The sequence below is a fragment of the Xiphias gladius genome, chromosome 9, assembly GCF_016859285.1.
Source record: "Xiphias gladius isolate SHS-SW01 ecotype Sanya breed wild chromosome 9, ASM1685928v1, whole genome shotgun sequence".
NCBI classification, from domain to species: Eukaryota; Metazoa; Chordata; class Actinopteri; order Istiophoriformes; family Xiphiidae; genus Xiphias; species Xiphias gladius.
In genome coordinates, this window is record NC_053408.1 from 3,052,743 (window position 1) to 3,069,308 (window position 16,566).

The 16,566-nt window shown below is 46.6% G+C and overlaps 1 protein-coding gene across 1 annotated transcript; it reads right to left on the bottom strand.

Annotated features, from left to right (window-relative positions):
* Positions 1–988: 988 nt before the first annotated feature.
* On the bottom strand, positions 989–16,566 carry LOC120794657. The gene is made up of 16 exons (XM_040135900.1): positions 16,327–16,566; positions 13,830–14,090; positions 12,830–12,975; positions 12,558–12,721; positions 11,259–12,135; positions 9,959–10,093; positions 9,695–9,824; positions 9,440–9,568; positions 6,927–7,031; positions 6,248–6,411; positions 5,992–6,142; positions 4,948–5,514; positions 4,053–4,159; positions 3,823–3,943; positions 3,638–3,738; positions 989–1,719 (listed from the first exon to the last, which is right to left on the bottom strand). Exons 2-16 carry the CDS (start codon positions 14,074–14,076, stop codon positions 1,555–1,557), a joined length of 3,309 nt encoding a protein of 1,102 aa, XP_039991834.1. The 5' UTR covers positions 14,077–14,090; positions 16,327–16,566; the 3' UTR covers positions 989–1,554.

The following is a 16,566-nucleotide window of genomic DNA, read 5'->3' on the forward strand; positions in this document are numbered from 1 at the left end:
GTCACATAAACCTCTGCAAGGGCAGGAACAGGTGTCTTCATCACTGCTGTAAATGCTTACAACACGCTACAGGTCTGGTCCTAGTCTGTGGCAGCGCAGGAGTGTGTAGCCAAAAAAAAAAAACGTGTCCTCGGCGGTCCTATAGTCAACCGCTGTCCTCCTATACGTGACCTGAGCTGGAGGGGTCAATGAGGGAGGGAGGCAGTGATGAGAAAACGAGGAGAAGCAGTGGAAGAGAAGAGCTTCTTTGCCCTGAAGGGTCCTTTTTTATTAACACATATAAAATGTCAGTAACGTTCAAGTATTAATGGCACAGTGACGGTTATTCACTGGTTTAAGCAGCTCGGCTCAGTCTAAACCCTAAGAAACACCAGGTGACCTGACAAACTATTTTTCCACAGGAGCCAGAGAGACGCAGTCCGGATCTGAGAACTGGATCGGTTTCGGCGCCCGCACATAAGGAAAGATTAAAAAACAAACTGAATAGCCGATACATTCCTCGCACTTTTATATACTCTTGCGCTATTTCTATACTTCTCTACGATATACACATTGCAATTTTCATAATTGCTTTTTTATATATATCTATACATGGAGCTATTTTTGTATGTACACAACAGGGTACTGCTTTCTGAGAAGGATCCATTCACAAAGGGCTTACAAGCTATAATTAACAGCTTTATTAATGGTTAAGAAATCATTTATTCATGGGAATTAAGCTATTAACACAAACAACAAACACCTTTCCCGTCTTCTTAGCTCCTTATTTCATCAGGGAGACCTCTCCAATTACCTTTTTGACCCTTTACCCCCTAGAAACGTGCTGCAGAAGTTCGTCAGTCACCGGCAATTATAAATGATAAAAAAAACAACAATAAGGGCTTTCACAATAATCCATCTAGTCTGTAGTTGTAAATTTTAATAATCAGTTCATAGATGGATTTAGGTCCAGATGTCCGGCAGCTGTTTTCCAGAAGAGGTCCAGCAGTCCATTGGAAAGGTCTCACTAATGAATTGAAGAAATTGGAAAAAAAAAAAAAAAAGCAAAGTGTCGCGCTGCCACAAACTGGCAACCCAAAAGTTGACCTCCTAATAAAGCATTGGTAAATAATTTATTAACCATTAATAAAGCTATTAATTACGGCTTTGAAACCTTTTAAAGATGATGCCATATTGGAAAGTGGTACCCGTAATAGTCACATGTTCACCTGTCTTCGTTCAGCTTGGTTGTCCTTCTTTTTCCCTGTATGTCTACGTGTCTCTTCCTGACAATTGTTCTTGGACCTGTGTGCAAGTATATTTAGAGCTGCTGGAAACCGGAGTCAGATCCCTTTGTGTGCGTGCACATGCTTGAGCCGATTCAGAGAAATCCATTTTTAAAATAACAAACTAAACTATGTCAGGATAAAATTCACTGATCTCACATTTCTCCCCAAAAAGCAGCAGCTTTCCAGCTTTTACATAAATGTATTTTTCAGTCCACTTGATTTAAGAACAAACACAGCCTAAGTTAGTGCAAACAATACAACCCCCCCCCAAAAAAAAACGTCCGTTTCATTCCTGGAGTTCCAGCTTTCCGTCTCGGACCCTCCACCTCCAGCGCTGACATGTGTCCGGGGCGGGAACACAGCGGAGCCACACACAGGACTCTTTGATTTCCTGGTCAAAGGACACCATCTTCCTGTCCAGGGTCTCCAGGGTGAAGGCCTTCCCCGAGATCTGAATGACAGATGACATTTTGTTGGATTCGTAGCGACTCGTAGGTAAAAACTGTTTTTCAAGAGAGGGCTGGTTACTTGAATGTCTAAATCTTAGTGCGGGACAAACGGCAGATATGATCGGCGGTAGCGTCGCGATGTGGGCGGTCTGATCGCGACGATTTGGGATGAGCCGTTGGAAATGCCCTCCAACATTGCAAATCTGTAATTAAATTATATTGATCGACACTGTGGAGCCTCCGCCCCAGTGTTTCTATTTGAGCTCGTCTTGAAACTTGGTTCCCCCTTACAGGCCAGGTAGATCCTTCGATCACCTATGCAGATAATTAATGAAATAATATATCTAATATATCTGTGATACTGTGCTGTGTTGAGATGACATATCCTGACACGACATCCAACTTACATATTCTTTAATCAGATTGGTCCTGATGTAAATCAAATTTTTACCAATTTTTAAACCATTTTATTTAGGCATTTTGGTTCTTGTACGGCTTCTTGTGCTTTTAGAGGTTTGGCTTATTTCTAATTCTGTGGAAAAGAATGTTTCTGTTTCTCAAAGTCACGATACTGGTACCAGAACTGGAATGGTACGATAGTAATCTCCTTTAATCCGGTTTCCTCACAAACAGTGAATGAGAGAGAGACCGGATCAGTGTCTGCAGAGACTCAGCTCATTGTGCAGTACAGAGAGCCAGACTGAAACAGAAACCCTCAAGGTCTGTGTGAGCGTTAAGAAAACCTCATTCATAACCGCACTGACAAATAATGCAAATCAAAAACACAGCTCTGAAACACAACCTGACTCAAATTTCCATTGGTCTGGACATGTTATATCACTGTACATTAAATACTGAATTGTCCTTGTACTTTGCTTTTTTAAACCATCTGTTTGTTTTAATGTGCACACCGTAGCAGTGAAGGAAGGCAGCTTGTTCCCCTGCATACTGAGTGTTGTACATGGCCAATAAATCCTACCTTGAACCATTAACGAACACCCCCCCCCCCAACCTCTGCGTGTTACAGTCACCGTCTCGACAGACGAGTGTTGATTTGTGAAAACGAAAGCTGAGGACAGAGACTACAGCTAAAAAAAAAAAAAAAAGCTAGAGGGACGACACTGGGTGTGACATGAAGGATGGGAAAGTGACTAATAATGGCGTCGTGCTGGACGTCAGTAGAAATGTCTCATGAGAGATTGTAATGAGTCACAGAAGCCAGACGGGAGGCGCCGTCTACGTGAACTCTGAACATTTTGCATATGGTGCCACCACAGGCCTGGGTCCAGATCCTGTGGACTTCAGCTCAGAGTGAGCACAGTATGTCGTCATTTGACTCTCGTACACTTAGCAGTGCTGAATCGGGGCTTCTGCAGGTTCACCAATATTTGAGACTTTTTAAGAGCTGTTTAATAACACACAGAATCTAATTTAATAGCTCTCTCGCCATTGGCCAAAATAGGAGAGTATGATGGAAAACCAGTCTGGATGATATGGTCTAGAATGATTATTAAATACATTTTTTTCAATGCTTTCCAGCCGTATAAACAATGACGAGCTTCCTCGCCTCCGCGGCAGCAGCACCGACGGCGTTTTGTTTCAGTTCTGAGGCTTTTTGTTTGAGATCAGATTAAAAATGTTCAAGACCTGCAGATATCTTGTCAACAACAGAGGTGGGGCACCTCGGCTACACTCTTATTAAACAACACATTCGTCGTCAGGCGAACGCCGTGAGTTTTTCTGTGTGAGACTGCAGTTCGGGCCAACATCTGCTAACTGGAACGATCACTGGACAAGATGCACGAGGGCCCCCTTGGCGCACCACCTCAGCTGAACAAGTCCCTAGAGTAAACCAAGCTTGGGATTCCTGAAAACCGCCCCAGAGGTTCAAGCAAGCTATCTCGACATAAAGTCCCTTACCTGATCACTGATTCCTACAGCAACGTGGCCCACTTTGACCTGCCGGCGCTCACGGATCCTCAGGCACTCGCCCTGGACGTTCTCTATCCAGATGTCGACACCTGCGAGTGTCACAGCATTAAAAGTGAGGACGCCGGCAGTGGCAAACCGGCAGGCACCTCGGCGGTAGATTCCTGCCATCTTACCTTCAAAGCAGCAGAGGGAGGGCTGATTCGCCGAGGCCAACCACTCCAGGTGTCCGTCCGTCTGGCTGTTGCAGGAGGAAAAGACCCCAGAGCTCAGGTCATCGGACGAACGGTCAGAGTCCTTAAACACAAGAAGAAGAAGAAGAATGAATTTTTTTTTTTAAATCTGCAGGAACACATGGACGTATTTGTGTCTGAATCCACAGATATTACTGGTATTACTTACACACCTTCTCTGAGGCATCTATCTGCGATGTATCCGAGCAGCTGAAGCAGGACGGGGGGTCATCTCGAGGTTCTGGGGAGGGGGTCTGGATCTTGGTGCCTATGGCTACATCTAGTGAAGGGAAAATAACTTATTTCTGTTAGTCCCAAAAAAAAGAAAGTAGAGGCATCTACCAGGACTCAGCAAAGAAAAGAAAGGGGGGATTTCATGTTAAACATTTCTAAAGAAAACGCTGCGGAACTGGAGAATAGTAACAGGATTTATCTCTTTTATCAAACATCCCCAGCTAATGATCTCTTCCAGAACCGGATGGTTACCCCTGTGACCCGAGTGGATGCCGATACGTGAGAAAGAAACCGGGGCCAGATCTTCCCCTAACCTGCCTACACACAACCGTAACAAGTCTAACGATGCTGCAGTCACTACAGCTGGATGTTGTACCGCAAGATCAGATATTATGCTGGGGAAACAAAAAAAAAAAAGATGTCTGTGAACATTTTACTGATACGTTCAGTTTCAACAAATTTGAGACCTGCCAAATATGTTAATTAACCAGATTTCCTCATTTTTCAAACCGTAAATTAGTCGGACGTCAGTGTAATTTCCGGGAGCCAGGGTTCAGCAGGGAAGTGGTATCTCGGACAGGAGGAACAATAACAACCGCTAAACCGCTGACCAGGGACTCTTATCGTATTAAGACAGGCCCTGAAAAAGGTCCAAACCGGTCCCTTAAAGAGGAAAAGCTCAGGGATCTGTGGTCCAATCCGAGTTCCCTCAGCTACACGTCATTACAGCACTATCCTGATCTAATTCAGGTGCAGAAAAATGAGACAGATGTGATTTTGGACATGGACATGGCTGAGCTGTCCTCGTGACCAATAGTTTTTTTTATGACTCACCGTCTCTGAGATACTCCAGCTCCGGCTCTGATCCCCACAAACTGTCATTGGTCTGCTGGCCCTTTTGCAGCAAAGGGAAAAGGCCTCTTAGAGCACGGAGATAGTCTGTGGACACCGAAGAGTCCCACTCTTCCTCCTCCTCTTGTCCCTCCTCTTCCCAGTCCCCCTCATAGTCCTTGTCGGTTTTCGTCCCCTCCTCCTGAATAAATTCCTCCTCTCCCATATACATGTCCACATCTGAATAAGACCCAGTTTCCCAGTCTTTTTCATCTGCGGCGTAGTCATCCCGCAGTGATTTTGGCTGCGAGTCCCACTCCCTAGTCAAGGAATCCGTGTCCACTTCACAGTCCTGGTCCGCGTCCCCGTCTTCCCAGTCGCTGCCGTCCTCATCCACCGCTGTAGTTCTCCAGGGGCTCACCCAGTACATCGCGGGTGCTGAGGCGGCAGCTGATGGTTTATTTGGGGTGATCCCAGGGGACAAGGAGCCGGGGCTGTCTTCAGTCTGGTTCTTGCCGTGGTGCAGAATCTCACGGGCGGTTTTGACGGACCAGGGACTCAGACCTCCAACTGTGGAGCAAAACATGTTCGCTTGAATGATGCAGATATCAGTGTCACAGCAGTTACTCGATTGGTTGATCGACAGAAAATTCATCTGCAACTATTTTGAGCACTGAATAATCATTTTAGTAATTTTTTATGCAGAGATGTCAAACGTGATGGATACAGCTTTCCTTTGTTTTACAAGTCAGTCATCTGAATGGCTTAAAGAGTAGTAAGGCACCTGTGTTCCAACGTTTTCTGTAATAATAAGCTTATTATGTGTTTTTTAATGTAAAATATTATTTCGTAAATTCATTAGAGACGTGGAATGAACGTACAGTGGTTGTGTAAAAAGTAAAATATTTCTCGAGACTTGTAGATAGAAGCTTGAACTAGCAAAAAAATGCTTACGTAAAGTACAAGTACCTCAAAATTGTACCTAAGTACGGTATTTGAGTAAATGGCCTCGGTTACTTCCTAGCGCTGAATACGTAAAGCGTCAACCTGCTCTGAGGGCCTTGGTGGTTTTCCTCCTCAGCTCCTTGGCGGACGCTCGCCTGCCCGGGTCCTTCCGGAGCCCGGCCCTGAACACCTCGGCCGTGAAGTTGTTACAGTTGGACGGCACCTCCCACAGAGGTGGGGGCTCATTGACAATCTGACAAACAGATGACAAGGGATGTGAGAACCCCTCGGCGCGGGCTTTGTCCGGTTCGTGGTGAAAACGTCCGGCGTTCTAAATAAAGCTCTGGCAGACTCGTACCTGGAGACACAGTGGGTGGGAGTAGTACCGTATCCATGGGTGGCATCCGTTGAGCATGTGCAGTAGCATGCAGCAGCTGCTCCACACGTCCGCCTTGGCACAGAGTCGATCCCCTCGAGCCACCTCTGGGGCCATGTGGGTCTCTGTGCCCGGGAGGGCAGCTCCTACATCGACAAAAGGGCAAATTGATTTTCATCCCTCCATCTTTGACCTCTTAATTACCTGTTGCCCTGGCTTACGCTTCTAGAGGCACTCAGGAATATCTGCTTTTGGCCCAAACATCGGGATAAACACCGGATATCTCAGCCTCTACTGGATCAATTTCAACCGTTCACAGCACTTGGCAGTGGTTCATTCTTTTTTCCCGTGTACCATCCAATCATCTCATTAATCTGGGCAGTCCCTGTAAACACTGCTCCTCACCGCTCCTGCAATAGCCGCTGCTTCCCTCCACTTTCCCTGGCTCCTCCAGCGCTAGAACTAAACATGGTTTCAGGAGAAATCTTCTCTGTGCGTTCGTGTACATCGGTGTTGTGTTTTCTCAGGCTCTGCTTATCCGAAGTGATTTTTTTTTTTTCTTTCTTTACGACCAAAACTCCAACCAGGCGATCAATAGATATCAAGTGAATGATCGTACATTCTGTCACGGTGTGTTGCTGACTGCTCAGAATCCACTCACCCCTGAATGCCTTGGCGCTCCACCCGCTGTCATCCAATGTCTCTGAGAGACCAAAGTCACAGAGGAATGTGTCTCTGCAGTCTGCAGACAGCAGCACATTGTCAACTGGAATAAAATCAACACACAGGATTTAGAGAGACAGCTTGTTTTCATTTGGTGCTCATTATGGAACAGTTGACTGAGAAATCAGGAGGCTGTCAGAGGCTGTCAGGGTGACGGGTACACACGGGGACAACGCCTCTGCGGCGTTGTGGGTCCGGCTCCTCGGCAGCCCTCCTTGAGGTAGCGCAAGGTAAAACCTCCAAAAATAAAGCACGTACGCGCATTTTCGTGAAGATCCGATACGATGAGACTGCTTAACGTGACGGTTGCTGGCTGAGTGAACCTGCTCGCGGCGAGCTCAGAGCACAATGGAGGGGCCTAATTTGAGCGAGCCCCGTCCCGCCCAATGCTCTCAACGGGGATTACGGAGGGTTTAGGGGAGAGGTGTCAGTTTAGGATTAGGTACCATCGCCGGGGACGCTAGTTGACAGTAGAAACCAGCAGCTAGAGGCTTTACTGGGCTTCCTCCCTCCCTCTGCGTGCAGCTGATAATATCGAACCTACGATCGGCAAGGGGAGGGTCTCACCACCAACTGCCAGTTGAATCAAAATGCGGGCTGCATGCAGGCCTACGGGGACAATATGAAATAAATACAAAAAATAAAAAATAGAAATAGAAGTCGATAAATCAATACGGAAAATACCTTTTACTGCTGTAAAACGTCTAAACCAGTCAGAGCAGCGCTGTGTAACAGCATTAATCGAATGTACACAGAATGGGTGGGTTACTGTAAACCAGCAGTGGAAAAAGTCCAATCCATCATCCAGTAAGTAAAAGTAGAAACACCACAGGACGAAAAATACTACATTACAGGTAAATCGATCCTTCCAGAGTGTTACAGTATATAGCTATTTATATATCATATTACTGGATCGTTATTATTGATCCATTAACCTGTGAATAGCACTTTAATACCGTAGCTCTTCCGGGCCGAGATCATTTCAACTACTTTATCTACCGTTAGGTAACTTCATCTGTATCAATTCATTGTATTTTATAAATCGATCACATTGTATGTCTGCAAAACTGTCAAATAAATATAGGTTTGCGGTGGTGGAGGAACTATTCAGAGTCAAAGTAGAAATACTTCAGTATAAAAATACTCCTTACAAGTAAAAGTCCTGCGTTCGAAATAAGTAAAATAAGTAATAGTACAGCAGTATTATAAGCAAAATGTACTTAAAAGTATCAAAGAAATAAAGAATAGATAAATAATAAACAAATAGAAATAAAAATATTAAATAAATAGAAATAAAAGTGCCCCTGTTGCCCCTGTTAATATTATAGACCTGCTGTAATAGGTTATATTTTAGGATCATTATTACTGATGCATTACTATGTCAGTACTATTTTACTGTTACAGTTGGCTGAGGTGCTAACTATTTTATAGAGCTCCTGTTGGGAGGTATAACCTATAACAATGCATCATATTTTACGGGCTCGTCATTTGTTTCGAGTGCAAAATCTCAATCTGTAAAGTAACTAGTAACTATAGCTGTCAGATAAAAGTAGTGGAGTAAAAAGTAGGAGGTGTCACGCTGAAATTTACTGGGGAACGCACGATAAAAGGTAAATATTCAAGAAAAGAACAAGCTCCTACAAACTGGATTTAAAGCTGCATTAATTGATTTTTTTTTTTCGGCCACTTGGGGGCAGCAGAAAAGAAGCTGTAAATACAGCGTCTGACAAATCACCTCAGGAAGCCGATATGGGCGGCAAACGGCCGCCTTTTTCACACATCCGGCAGGCACAGGGCGACTGTCACCCGGAGCTGTTTTTCTGGCAACGCACCGGAGGTAAGGTCCATATTCGCTCTCTTGGCTGGTGAGAGCAGTGGGAGCGAATCGCAACGTCAACGCTGCGGGCGGTGAAGCCAAAGCAATGAGCTGAAGAAATGTTCTGTAGAGCTCAGGAGAACTGTCGAGCCAGGTGCTAAATCTCTGCAGCAACTTCATTTTCAGTCACTTAATCGGTCGCTAATATAAAAGTGCTTATAGGTGCAGCTTTAAAAACAAGACTTGGACAAATGTATTTAATAATATTACTGATAATAAGAACTTATAGCACATTTCATGCAAAGATGCAGGCCAAAGCGCTTTACAAAACAGAAAGCAAAACTGAAAATGAACAGGACAGGTAAGTAAACTTTACGCTACAATAAAAGATTAGAATCTATGCCAGATTAAACCAACAGGAAATAATGATGTTTAGTTACCTTCCACCTTTTATACCAACGAATAGTTTAGTCCATGCAGGTGCAACAGGTGCAACAGGTGCAACTGGTGCCCCGTTGCAATAAACTCAACCAGTCTTTTGCTCAAAGTGAAAATCGCCACTGTCACCTGCTGGCAAACGGATATTAGCCCAGAACTGACATGTTAACACGTCTAAAAGACGAACATGAACGCACCTTTGACGTCCAGGTGAAGGACCTTTCTGTGGTGCAGGTGCTCCAGCGCCCCCAGCGTCTGATGTAGGTAGTGCAGGGCCAAATCCTCGGGGAGGGAGTTCATCTCTTTTAGGAGCTGGGCCAGACAAGCTGAAGAGGTTTTGAAAACTCTTATTTTACATTACAGCTCGGCATCTCATAGGCTCTAGGCATTACATTCTCACTGTGAAAGAGCTCCGGTTTTATTTTCAGATTTTCATACCGACGAAAGCGTACCTGGCTTCAAGTCCATGAAGAGCACGACGTTCAGTCCCTCCCTCACGGCCCCGAAGAGCTCCACCACCCGAGGGGAGTTCAGAGCGCTCCACGTGCTCACCTCCTCGCCGCTGAAATGACTCAGTGGAATCTGAGATCAGTGGACACGATAGCTATTAACGTAATCATCATATCGGGGTTCAAGAGCAGGAGAGTGCTGTTTCGAAAGCTCTGGGTGCTGCGTGTCTGGATTCTACTGAACGACTCACGACTTTCTTGACTTACCCTCTTGGCAGCACATTCGAATCCAGTCCTTTTGTCCCGAACGCAGAGCACGTCACCGTAGGAGCCGTTCTGGATGTGGTGAGCGACGTGGTATTCCTCTCCCTCCCTGTACTGAGAACTGCTGGGCCGCAGTTGCTTAAGGACACAAGAATACACGTTGAGAAACAGGCCGAGGGGCAAATCGACGCAAGATCAGAAAGGCCAGTTGCTCTTTGGCCACGCGCCAACCGCCGATGTCTGGGCAGATGTTTACTGCCAGCCGCCGAAGGAAAAATACCCACCGTAGCGGAAAGAAACTGAGTACATTTTAGGGTTGCAACTAACAATGATCTTAACTATCAATCAAACTGCAGAGTCTTTATTAATTCATGAATTTTTTGGTCTTCAAAATGCCAGAAAATAGGTAGTGAAAAAATGCCCACGATAATTTCACATGGACCAAAAATGTCCTCAAATGCCTTGTTTTGTCTGACCAATGTCCCACAGTCCAAAATCCAAAGATATGCAGTCTACCATCATGTATGACACAGAAAAGACTCAAGTTCTCACATCTGAGAAGCTGGAATTTGGCATTTTTGCTTAAAAAAAAATGTCTTAAACGATCAAAATAGAAGCCAATCGATCTACTAATCAATAAATCGACGAGTCATCGCAGCTCTTATTTAAGTACAGTACCAACATCCAATGCTGAGGTACTAATGAATATCTTAAATAAAAAAATTATGAAATCAATATGTGTAATGTGATTTTTCTTTTTCCCCCTCAGGAGCTGGCGGAGACCAAAAACAGAGCTAAAAAAAAAAGAGTGACTATCCGACTCAGATGCTGGATGTGGAAATAAACAACAACACGTCCGCCATAACAACCTTATAAACCTGATCATATGTCAGATGTGGTGTTTAATCGAGTTTATGTTGTTCAGGTGGCCGAAAAAGTGCTTTTTTGCCCCCGACCTAGTGAGTTTGCTGTCGCGCTTATTCAACTATGAGACTGCCGTCGGATCAGAGGGGCTTGCGTGTCTGAAAGGGGCTTAAAAAGGGAGGATATCTGGGCATCTGCTGCTTCAGTTTTGACCAGCTTCTCGTTTTAACATGCCTCCTGTGGGCCTCCCAACCGTAGGGGAGCGAGATGCTAAATTGCTGAACTGCTCACTTCATCCCCGCTGACATAACTGATTGGGATGTTAACCGCAAACGCCACAAAACGTTTAACCCCCGGAGAGGAAGCGTTCGGCGTATGTGGGGAAAAATTAATGTCAGACATCAGTATAAGTGAACTACTGTAGATGTACGTGTCTTACATGATGGAATATGAGTCCTTCATTGACAGGGATGTTGTGTTTCCAGACATTCAGAGACCGTTGCATCAAATCTCTGAAGAAAGGTGAGACGAACAGCTTCGGCGTCCGTGTCACTCTGCCTCTAAGCTCCTCCAAAACTGCTTCAGTATCGCTCAGGTCATCAAAACCAAAGGCACGCTGGGACGTGTTCACAGTGTTGGGGGTGTGGGGGGACTCTGAAAGTCCCAGCGGGCCTCGCACGCACCCTGTGGGGTCAAAGTCCCACTCAGCTTGACGGGAGTTAAAACCAGACACACGCATCAGGTCGAAGGTCGAATCTGGCACGCCGGCCTCGACTCCAAACTTATCTGGCTCTTGTATGTCGTCCTCTGCACAGCAGGATGAGTCTGAGTCACTCTCATGAGTGCAAATTGATTCAGAGTCCTGCTCCAGACCACAGTCAGAGTCCGAGCTTCCTCTGTCATCCGTGCTGGATGTGTCGTCTGAATCTACCGATCCGCATCGGTCCTCCGAAAGTGACACTTCCTCTAATCCTCTGACACAGTCGCACACATCTGCACAGCAGCGGCCTTCATCACATATGTAGGAGCTCAGGTCTCCATGGCTGCAGGAGCATGAGACTGAGTCAGTAAACTGGGGAGGCGGCGGGATGATCTCAGCGGACGACGTCGCCTCTCTGTCTGCTGATTCCAGCCAATCGATCTCCTGCACCCACAGACCACGGATAATGGGAGGTTCTCCCCCTCCCTCCTGGCCCTGGCTTGTCCTGGTTTTCCTGCGCTGCTTCCTCCGCAGGTGGTGGTTGGGGAGTTTGGCGGCCCCGTCGAAGTCCTCGTCCTCTGTGTCGCTCGTGAGGGCAGAGTCCTGGCCAAGAGGCCTGCAAATGAGAGGACAGTTTGTAACTGAGGTTTGACAGGTCAGGTTGAACGGTCTCGGTAGTCCACTAAGTCTCGTTCAAACCCCGGGTCAGATTCACGGTGGAGTGGAGATGAAGACACCCTCGGATGCCAGTTTATTAGGTACACCTAGCTAAAACTAGGGTAAGGCCGAATTCCCGTGAGTCACTGTTCCTCCGCTACGTATATATTACTGCACGGTGTCGCTAAAGTCTGAATTTTTCAAATCCTCCACAAAGACGTTTCAAGATGATTGCGTCCTTAGAGTTTACGGGCACTGTATGGTCAAAATCGAGAGCGTTTTCCACGCTTTTCAGCAGCTTCCGGTTTCAACAACACTGTGCCCCCGTGCACAAGGCCGGGTCCGTGAAGAAACGGTTTTCCCCGTCGGCTGTGAACTGGCCTGAGCCCCGACCCCCTGACCTCAACCCCATCCAACACCTTTGGGATGAACTGGACTGGGAGCCAGGCCTGATCACCCACCATCAGTGCCGGACCCGACTGACGCTCTCGTGGCTGAACGGGACCAAATCCCCGCAGCCAGTGTCCCAAAATCTGGTGGAAAGACTGAAACCAGAAGAGCGGAGGCCGTCGCAGCAGCAGACTAATGCCCATGGTTTTTGAATGACATGTTAATCAATCACCTCTGTGTGTAGTGTTGAGGTGTCCCCGTACTTTTGCCCAGGGGGTATATTTAGTTTGAGGCACACAGGCAGCGGTGTGGATTTTGCGTGTTGCGAGGTACCTGAGCTTTTTGAGCAGCTGAGGTCTTGACGAGGGGCACTGTGTGCTCGTAGGACTGAACTCCTGGAAGTCTTCTCCTGGGACAGAGGAACGTTTAACAATTTGAATATGCAGAAGCACAAGTATATTCAAATGCAGCGTGTAACTACTGAGTGTTGTGGAAGATAAATATTCAAACTGTATTAATACTTTTCCAAAAAACATGAAACAATACATTCAACCAACAGCAAAGTGTTTCTGACAGGAGGTGAGGATGTGACGTAGGATGTAGATTTTGTCGCACTTTTGTCAATGTTTTATTTTTTATTTATTTCTGGTGGTTAAAAAGAAAATAAACTGTTGTTTCAACTCATATTAGGAGCTAACATAATGGTACAATTCTTTAAATAATTCCCATAGTGTCATTTTTCTGTTGTGAACACTGGTTAAAGAGGTAAATTTTGTCTCTTTTTTTTTTTTTTTTTTTTTTTCTTTTCCATCTCTCACTACTTTCTGAAATCGCTGCATACACATTTGTTTGTGTGTGTGTGTGTGTGTGAAAAAAAAAATTATTTGGATCTGGACATTTTTTTTTTTTTTTTTTTTTTTTTTTTTTTTTTTGGTTGACTCTCATCATTTTTTGGTTTTTTTTTTTGTATATCAGCGGCACAATTTTCAAGTCGGGGTGAAAATCTGAAAATATTCTGAAAAGTGGAGACGGGAAAGCTTTACCCAGATTTCAGGCGCCATGAAGTGGATTTGAAAAAAGAAATCAAATTGATCTTAAATGTTAGAAATTCGTCATGCGTATGTTTTCAGTATATACAGCTCCGTTGGAAATTGAAACAGGTCTGCCCACTATTAAAGCAGCTACACAGGTAAAAGACCCCCAGCCTCGGGGTGGTCAACATCCACGCTCTGTTCACTGATCTACGTAGACCCACAGTCTTACTCTCGGCCTGTGCGACTATGGAGACACAGGGATTCTCCTCGTGCCCCTCTGCGACCACGTGTTTGGCGGTGCCGTGCGCCATCACCCGGCTCAGATGCGGGGCGATGGCTTGGACCAGCAAGTCCTTTTCCCCGTCGCAACCTCGGCCGCTGTCCTCTTTGCCGAGAAACGAGAGCTCGGATCCTCCGGTCGCGATGGAGCTGAGCATCCGGGGTATGGCCATTGCTCCGTCACTGTAGTCGTGCATCTACCTTGTGAGAACTGGAGGAGGAGATGAAGAACAAACCCACACATTTTAAAATAATACAAACTGCTTTGTGGGAATCGGGGGGTATACACACACCTAAAGTCCGGGGGCGTTTTAAACCTGTGGCCAAAGTCATTCAGGTGAAAGAAACGTATCGTGGGACGAAAGTAACGTGAGACGCAAATTTGTTTCATCAATGATTTTACAGACTCCACAGATTTAATTTGGTGTCACCACAGGGACGTTCGGGGACACCAAGAGAGACAAAAAGACAGTATTCAGCAGGCTTTTTTTTTTACAGCGGACTGTTTCAGTGACTCTTTCATGAGCAAATACAGTCGGTTTCTTAAAAACACATGCCGAGTCAGCCAGAAGCAGTCTTCCATTTACAGCATTATTATGCCTTAAATGTTGCTTTTATTTGCCGTTGTGTTTTAAAATCCTTTTCTTGCTCTGCTGTTAATCCTCCTCCCTCTTGCATCTGCCTTTTTCTACGTGTTGTGCATTTTATATCTGCAGCGAAGCACATTTTATTGCGTGTATTTGATATGAAATGTGCCACGCGAATAAAGTTGTAGCACCATTAGTATTATCATTACTACGACTGTCGTCTGCTAATTAGCGCTGAACACAAAGCACAGCTGAGGCAAACGGGAATGTCGTTAGTTTTGCAGGTGTTGCAAGTATGAATAAATAACTAAATAACGGTACTTGAGGAAAAACCAAAGTAATCACCAAAGTTATTCCAGTTTATCCTGAGGGGGAAATAAATGTGTGTACCGAATTTCGCGGCACTCCATTAAATAATTGTTGAGACATTTCACTTAAAATCGAAAAAAATTCTAGAGGAAAAGTCGGGAAATCACCAGAGTCATTCGGATTCATCCTCTGGGGACCACGAATATCTGCAGAAAAAAATTGGTACCGATCCGTTAGGTAGATGTTGAGATATTTCACTGGGTAACTTTGACCAGCCGGCGGCGCTAGATGAGAGGCCAGGGAACCACCAAAGTCTTTAGGGTTCATCCTCTGAGGATAATGAATGTCTGTACCGAAATTTCATTCCTTCCGATATTTATATTTGCTGAGATATTCGACTCATCGCTGGTGTGGCTTTAAAAAAAACAAACAAAGCCAGCCAGAGAAATCCACCTGTAATTACGTTGATGTATTGTTCCTCATTCATGCGTTTTGTCGTAGTCCCTAATTGTTGCGAACAGGCCAAGACCGAAGCTGAACGTTTGTTACCTCCGGTCGTTCAAACTTTTAAAACTGAACCAGTGACTGGACACGAGGGCTGGAAAAGCGGACGGGAGTCTGGCGGCCGCGGCCACGACCGACGGCGACGTCACTGTGAACCCGGGGCCCACCTGTACGTCACTGCAGCGGGGGTCAGCGAGGACGCGGTTTTCAGGCGGTGTTACGTTACCCTTTAACCTCTGGGTTTCTGCAGAGTTTGCTTTGGGGTTGTTGTTTTTTTTTATACTATTTTTAGGCGCTTCAAGTCCCCCCCCCCCGCCCCCCCCCAGTAACACAAATTCCCCACGTCAGTTCCACCACAGTAGAAACAGCTCATTTGTAATTGTCAAGCGTTTTAATGTGGCGGTATGCGCCGCGGCCGGGGTGTGAATGAACGGACACCGGCAGTGAGCCCGTCAGGCCAGATATAAATAGCGTGCAGGGACCTGGAACGCGGAGAGGGCGGCCGCATGCCTTCCACCGGGCCGGCCAGCTGTCGGAGTCCCTCTTCCCCGGCCGCTCGCCGCCGGGGGACCCGGAGCGCGGCGACTTCCCCGAGGCGCCGCGCGCGGAGCCCGCGAGGGTGCCCGCGTGGATATCCGAGGGGCGCGTTGGCCTGACAACGCGACGTCGCACATCTGTACCTGAGCAGCGAGCTACAACCACGAGGCAGTTCGTAAAGTTTACGGAGCTGTTGTTGAGATGAAATGAAAACAAAAAGACCCCCAGGCCGTAAACGGTAACTCAATCCCGCTGGCACAGGTGACACCACATTCGGGACTAGCAATCCTCCGGGACGTGCCAGATCTACATGCCCCAGTCCCATCTGCCAGGACAACGACCGCTCTTCCCACGCTGCACCGCTAACTACGCCTCCGGTCGGCTACGCCGCCCGCCCCCCACCACCACCCCGACTTCCCTCGGGGCACGACCGGCGACACACGGTCGGACCGGCAGCGCGGGTCGGAGCTCCAGCTGCACCCGAAACTCCGCACCGGCGGGGCACGTTACCTCACGGGGACGATCTGGCCGTCTCGCTGCCCGTCCCGGGTCCAGGTGGAATCCAGCGACCCTGTTTCAAAACAAAATAGACTCTTTTTGTAAAAATCAAAAACCCGGGAGACAGGTGTCTCTTCCCGACTCCCTGACCGTCTGTTTGTCTCGTGTCATGTGGATATTAGTATCCGAGTGTGACCTGCCGGCTTTTCTGCCCCCGCAGGCTCCGCTGATTGGCCCACCACCGCCATGTGC

Excerpts from the sequence above, each read along its gene's own strand:
- LOC120794657 (XM_040135900.1), bottom strand. The coding sequence starts at position 14,076 with ATGCACGACTACAGTGACGGAGCAATGGCCATACCCCGGATGCTCAGC. Across the intron at positions 9,825-9,958 it reads TCGAATGTGCTGCCAAGAGG|ATTCCACTGAGTCATTTCAG; the intron begins GTAAGTCAAGAA and ends CACTGATCTCAG. Across the intron at positions 6,412-6,926 it reads GAGCGCCAAGGCATTCAGGG|GAGCTGCCCTCCCGGGCACA; the intron begins GTGAGTGGATTC and ends TTGTCGATGTAG.